Source organism: Ranitomeya variabilis, chromosome 5 (genome assembly GCF_051348905.1).
Source record: "Ranitomeya variabilis isolate aRanVar5 chromosome 5, aRanVar5.hap1, whole genome shotgun sequence".
Classification (NCBI taxonomy): Eukaryota; Metazoa; Chordata; class Amphibia; order Anura; family Dendrobatidae; genus Ranitomeya; species Ranitomeya variabilis.
The window spans coordinates 17,153,733-17,161,043 of NC_135236.1; the positions used below are offsets into that span (position 1 = coordinate 17,153,733).

At 40.4% G+C, this 7,311-nt stretch overlaps 1 protein-coding gene across 1 annotated transcript; it reads right to left on the reverse strand.

Moving 5' to 3' along the window:
• Positions 1 to 2,332: 2,332 nt before the first annotated feature.
• Positions 2,333 to 6,606, reverse strand: LOC143774649 (olfactory receptor 1496-like). Its single transcript, XM_077262400.1, has 2 exons — positions 6,577 to 6,606; positions 2,333 to 3,294 (listed from the first exon to the last, which is right to left on the reverse strand). The coding sequence occupies exons 1-2, from the start codon at positions 6,604 to 6,606 to the stop codon at positions 2,368 to 2,370; spliced, it is 957 nt and encodes a 318-aa protein (XP_077118515.1). The 3' UTR covers positions 2,333 to 2,367.
• Between the last annotated feature and the right edge of the window lie 705 nt (positions 6,607 to 7,311).

Here is a 7,311-nt window from a genome sequence, read left to right on the forward strand (position 1 = left end):
CGGCTCTGCGTTATAAACTTCTGTGAAGCACTTGGGGATTCAAAGTGCTCACCACACATCTAGATAAGTTCCTTTGGGGGTCTAGTTTCCAAAATAGGGTCACTTGTGGGGGGTTTCTACTGTTTAGGCACATCAGGGGCTCTGCAAACGCAACGTGACTCCCGCAGAGCATTCCATCAAAGTCTGCATTTCAAAACGTCACTACTTCACTTCCGAGCCCCGGCATGTGCCCAAACAGTGGTTTACCCCCACATGTGGGGTATCAGCATACTCAAGAGAAACTGGACAACAACTCTTGGGGTCAAATTTATCCTGTTACCCTTGGGAAAATAAAAAATTCTGGGCTAAAAAATTATTTTTGAGGAAAGAAAACTTAATTTTTATTTTCATGGCTCTGCATTATAAACTTCTGTGAAGCACTTGGGGGTTCAAAGTGCTCACCACACATCTAGATTAGTTCCTTGGGAGGTCTAGTTTCCAAAATGGTGTCACTTGTAGGGGAGCTCCAATGTTTAGGCACACAGGGGCTCTCCAAACGCGACATGGTGTCCGCTAACGATTGGAGATAATTTTCCATTCAAAAAGTCAAATGGTGCACCTTCCCTTCAGAGCCTTGCCGTGCGCCCAAACAGTGGTTTACCCCCACATATGAGGTATCTGCGTACTCAGGAGAAATTGCCCAACAAATTTTAGGATCCATTTTATCCTGTTACCCATGTGAAAATGAAAAAATTGAGGCTAAAAGAATTTTTTTTGTGAAAAAAAATTACTTTTTCATTTTAACGGATTAATTTGTGAAGCACCTGAGGATTTAAAGTGAGCACTGTGCATCTAGATAAGTTCCTTGGGGGGTCTAGTTTCCAAAATGGGGTCAATTGTGGGGGAGCTCCAATGTTTAGGCACACGGGGGCTCTCCAAACGTGACATGGTGTCCGCTAAAGATTGGAGCCAATTTTTCATTCAAGAATTCAAATGGCGCTCCTTCCCTTCTGAGCCCTGCCGTGCACCCAAACTGTGGTTTACCCCAACATAAGAGGTATCAGCGTACTCAGGACAAATTGGACAACTTTCGTGGTCCAGTTTCTCCTTTTACCCTTGGGAAAATAAAAAAATTGTTGCTAATAATCATTTTTGTGACTAAAAAGTTAAATGTTCATTTTTTCCTTCCATGTTGCTTCTGCTGCTGTGAAGCACCTGAAGGGTTACTAAACTTCTTGAATGTGGTTTTGAGCACCTTGAGGGGTGCAGTTTTTAGAATGGTGTCACTTTTGGGTATTTTCAGCCATATAGAACCCTCAAACTGACTTAAAATGTGAGGTGGTCCCTAAAAAAATGGTTTTGTAAATTTTGTTGTAAAAATGAGAAATCACTGATCAAATTTTAACCCTTATAACTTCCGGGCAAAAAAAAATTTGTTTCCAAAATTTTGCTGATGTAAAGTAGACATGTGGGAAATGTTATTTATTAACTATTTTGTGACACATAACTCTATGGTTTAACAATAAAAATTCAAAATGTGAAAATTGCGAAATTTTCAAAATTTTCGACAAATGTCTGTTTTTTTCACAAATAAACGCAGACATTATCGACCTAAATTTACCACTATCATGAAGCCCAATATGCCGCGAAAAAACAATCTCAGAATCGCTAGGATCCGTTTAAGCGTTCCTGAGTTATTACCTCATAAATGGACACTGGTCAGAATTGCAAAAAACGGCCAGGTCATTAAGGTCAAAATAGGCTGGGTCATTAAAGGGTTAAAACGAGAGCTGGCATTCATTGGGATGATACCTGATCCATGCAATTTCAGCTAAAGGACTGGGGCACCCACTGAGCCCCAAGTCTCCTCATTATGGTGGCAGCAGTGGGATGCTACACAACCCGGTGGAACCAGGGGAGCTGCTGGGGACTGGTGTTCTCACATACCGTCCAAGGGTCCACAACAAGGGAGGTATACAGACAGACCCAGTAGAAGATTGATGAAGTATGCACAGAAGGTTTTGGATGCTACTATGTTCAACACCATTAACTTGGTCTTAGGAAGAAGACCTGAGTGGATGTATAGCAGCAACAGGAAATGTAAACTACTGAAGCTGTGCCAGCTTGGACGAATTGAATGGCATTTAATCCAGGAAGTACGGAATGCAGAGGAAGCCATGTGTAGACAAAATGGATACCAGTTGATTCTCAAAAATGATGTGTGAAGGAGGACACGGAAGGAGGTTAGAACAATAAGATCTTTATATCATATAATGAGTGGCTCAAGCTCACTATGTGAACCAGAATTACTAAAGAGATGATATATACAAGCACTTTGGATAAATTACTGGAAATGATTTAACTGTATAGTAGATTGTGAATGATTTTCTAGATGACAAGCTTATGAACTGTTCCTTGTACTGCTTTTTTAATGTCCTTATTTCTCAGACTGTATATAATGGGGTTAATAAAAGGAGTAAACACTGTATATAGCAATGAGAGGATCTTACTTACGGTGAGTGTGAGACCCTTTGATGGGACAACATAAATGCTAAACAGAGTCCCGTAGAATATGAAGACCACAGTGAGATGGGAGCTACAGGTGGAGAAGGCTTTCTGTCTACCGGTACTAGAAGGAATCCGTAAGACTGTTACAACTATATAAGCATAAGACACTACAAAGATGGTGGCTGGAATACAGACAGATGGAGTGCCTAATAAAAAAATCTCCAAGTGTATAATAAAGGTGTCAGAACAGGCAAGATCTATCAATGGCATAAAGTCACAAAATAAATGGTCAATGATATTATCTCCACAAAAGCTAAAATTTGCTATTGTTATGGTATAAATCAAAATCGGAGAAAATCCGAACAAAAAACAAAAGATGGTCAATATCACACAATGTCCACTTGTCATGATAGATGTATAACGGAGGGGGTTACAGATGGCCACATATCGATCATAAGACATTGCAGCAAGAAGAAAGCACTCAAATGTTTCTAAGACACCAAAAATATGAGATTGAGTGATACAGTCATCAAATGTCATGATCCCCCCATTATTTAGAAGAATATGGAGCAGATTGGGGACAATATCTGAGGTCAACAGAATGTCACTAATGGACAGTTGTGAGATGAAGAAGTACATTGGAGTGTGGAGGTTCTTGCTGGTGGACACCAAGATGATGATCAGGAGATTCCCAAATATTATCATAATATAAACCATGAGGAACAAGCAGAAGAGGAAAAGTCTTTTACCATGACTAACTTGAAATCCTAAAAGTAAAAACTCTGTAACAAACGTCTTGTTGTTCTCCTGATTTTAGACCAAAAAAAGAAATGATGACAGATGTTAAAAACCAAAAAGAAATAACTTTTGTTAATAATACTAATGCTTGTCTCAATATATGATTCAGGGAAAACAATGTTACATTCAGTGTATTTTGTACTATACTTTCAGTTAACAACATTGCATTATCAAAAAGTGATGCAAAGATGTAGAATTAATCAATGAAACCTAAAATAGGAATAAATAAGTGTAACAATGTTGTACGCATGGAACGGGGTTAATTCAAGAATTCTTGTTGCTGAAAATAATTGACATAATTCTGAATGAGGTCATTTTTGCATTGTGCAAATTTCCTTTGAGATCCGCAGGAAAATAACAGAAATGTCCACAACAAAGCTGAATCTGAACGTTCCTTAAATTATACTTCTCACTATACTCATCAGCCTACTTCACAACCCTCATATCTTCCCTATCCTACAACCCCAAACAGTTAATCAAACCTTTAACTCCCTCCTCCGCCCCCCACTGCCCCCTCCAACCTCCCTCATCTCTACTGAGGACTTTGCCACACACTTTCAAAATAAGATCGACCAGACAAGGCAAGTCTTTATTGTTCAACCACCACAACCCCTTGGTATACCAGACCAATGCCCAAACCCCATAACCTCCCTATCCAACATCACTGAAGGGGGGCTTAATTGTCTCCACTCCAAATCGCACCTCACCACCTCTGTGCTCGACCCCATCCCACCTCCTCCCCAACCTCACCACCACACTTATCCCATCCCTAACCCACCTCTTCAACCTATCACTAACTTGTGGCACCTTCCCTTCTGCTTTCCAACATTCCACAATCACGCCTATCCTTAAAAAGCCAACCCTCGATCCAACTCCTATGTCCAGCTATCGCCCAATATCGCTGCTCCCATTCGCTTCCAAACTCCTGGAGCAGCATGTCCACGCTGAACTTTCCTCCCACCTCTCATTTAACTTGCTCTTTGACAATCTACAATCTGGTTTCCACCCCCATTACTCAACTGAGACAGCCCTGACCAAAATCACTAACAACCTACTTACAGTCAAAGCTAACGGACAATACTCTGTACTCCTCCTTCTAGATATGTCCTCTGCTTTCGACACAGTTGACTACTGCCTCCTACTACAGATCCTGTCCTCCTTTGGCATCAAAGACCTCGCCCTATCCTGGATCTCCTCGTACCTTTCCAACCGCACATTCAGCGTCTCCCACACTACCTTCTCATCCCACCCTCTCTCTGTTGGGAGTCCCCCAAGGCTCTGTTCTAGGACCCCTACTCTTCTCAATCTATACACTTGGCCTGGGACAACTCTAAGCCTCATGGTTTCAAGTACCACCTTTATGCTGATGACACTGAGATCTACCTTTCTGGCCCAGACGTCACCGCTTTGCTGTCCAGTATTCCTGAGTGTCTATCAGCTATATCGTCCTTCTTCTCCTCTCACTTTGTGGACAAATCTGAACGCATCATCTTTCCTCCATCCCATAGATCTTCCTTACCTATCTATCGCAATTAACGACATCACGCTTTCCTCCATACCGGAAGTCCGCTGACTCAGAGTAACCTTTGACTCTGCCCTGTCCTTCAAACCACACATCCAAGCTCTGTCCACCTCCTGTCACCTCCAGCTCAAAAATATCTCCAGAATCCATCCTTTCCTCAACTGTCAATCTACTAAAATGCTTGTGCATGCCTTCATCTTCTGCCTTGACTACTGCAACATCCTTTTCTGTGGCCTCCCTGGTAACACCCTTGCACCTCTCCAGTCCATCCTTAACTCTGCTGCCCGACTAATTCATCTCTCTCCTCGCTATTCCTCTGCTTCCCCCCTCTGCAAATCTCTTCACTGGCTCCCATTCCCTCAGCGTATCCAGTTCAAATTACTAATTCTGACCTACAAAGCCATCCATAACCTGTCTCCTCCATATATCTCTGAACTAATCTCCCGATATCTTCCCTCACATAATCTCCGGTCCACCCAAGACCTCCTTCTCTCCTCCACACTTATTCGTTCCTCATCCAACTGCCTCCAGGACTTCTGCCGAATATCCCCCATCCTCTGGCATTCTTTACCCCAACACATCCGACTATCAACCACATTCGGATCCTTCAGATGGAACCTGAAAACCCATCTCTTCAGGAAAGCCTACAGCCTGCACTGACCCCACTGCCTCCTCATCACTACCGGAGAAACTGCCTCACCAACACTGGAGCTCCTGCAACCCTCAACCTACTGTCTCCTTCCCAATAATCCTGTAGAATGTAAGCCCGCAAGGGCAGGGTCCTCACCCCTCTGTATCAGTATGTGATTGTTAGTTTGTTTACTGTAAGTGATATCTGTAACTTTTATGTAACCCCTTCTCATGTACAGCACCATGGAATCAATGGTGCTATATAAATAATAATAATAATAATAATAATAATAATAATAAAAAAGGTAACTGTACATCATTATACCCTGAGAAGGTACTTCTTCAGTAACAGTAATATATCATCTGTAGATAAAGGGTTTTTGTGTCAGATTCATGGTTTCGTAATTGCAATCATTTTTCAGATTTGTTGAACACATTTCTCTTCTTGGTCTGTTCATCTGAATCAGGTTCACAGAAATCAATGTTCAGCCATAACTGATAATCCTTTTTATATGTCTGGGAAGATTTTCAGTTGAAAAATGTTGGTCGCCAATCTGTGACTCTTATAGGTTTTTTTTTCGATCATAAAGTGCAATAAAGAATAAATTAGAAATTATCATGTAAAACAAGAGATGATAAACCTACACTGATAAGTTACCATAGCTATACATAAATAAATTGTATATGCAACCTAAATCTTATCAGATATTCATCAAATGTCATGGCCACAGATACATATTTTATCTTCTATACAGAAATTTGTCCATTTCTGCATATCTTGAATTTTGATTATCAGACACTTTTATTTCTTAAGTCTTTTCTTGATTTAATAATAAGAATAATATTTTATTTCCATATCACAAACATATTCTGCAGCACTGTACATCTAGAGGGGACTTGTACAGAGAACAAAAGACATTACAGAATAACAATAATCACATAATCAACCGATACCAAGAGGAATGAAGTTAATCTCAGGTCATTATAGCAGAGTGGAGGGCACGGGTAGGGTGGTAGGGTGAGGGGGATATAGGGTGGTGCTGAAACATCGAGTGCTTTGTCGGTGAGAGTGATACGTTTATATGAATTCTGGAGTGGATGGGTAACCATTTTGATTTTATTACACATTTGTTACTCACATTCGATATTTCTTTGTTCTTGACTTTCATCTTCACATTATTTTCCTCTAGATGCTCTAGGGAGATTGATAATAATGATAGGTAGCAGCTTACTCAGCTTCCATGTGAACCAGACACAGAAAATTGAGGATAATCTGAGAATATTTATGCATAAAATGAAGACAAGGTGCCAGGTGGAATAACTCCCTGGAGATGACTTTGTGCATGACTTATGAATCTCTAGTGTCCTGCTCAATGGAGGAATATAATAATACATTTTTAAGTCATCAGCAACTTATTAGAACAGCTCAGCAATTTTTTTAAATAAATAAAATATAAATCATATTAATTGACTTGACACGAATCGCATTAGTGCAAAGCCTCCAGTTCCCCGAAAATAGTTTGTAACACTCTGAGGTCTCTAACCCCTATCAAATTCTTCCACACAAAAACAATCTTAGTACTGACAAAGAGACCTCATAAAAGAAATGGCTGTTAATTAGGTATTAACCAACATATTTAATAACAGAGCATACTGACAGATTTCTCATGTTTAAAATTAGCAAAACAATCCAAAAAATATCCCTTAGTCTTTTGTGATCAGGCAGATCATTCTGTATTGAATGCTGACCCAAGCTGATCGTGTTGCTGTCAGAGGTAACATCATCCTGCTGTGATTGAGAGGAGTGCTGTGCTACAAATTCCAAAAATGACCTGTAGTTCTTCTCTACTACTAAATTTGCCATAAGCAGAGGT

Excerpts from the sequence above, each read along its gene's own strand:
- LOC143774649 (XM_077262400.1), bottom strand. The coding sequence starts at position 6,606 with ATGAAAGTCAAGAACAAAGAAATATCGAAT. Across the intron at positions 3,295-6,576 it reads AGAACAAAGAAATATCGAAT|GAGAACAACAAGACGTTTGT; the intron begins GTGAGTAACAAA and ends GTCTAAAATCAG.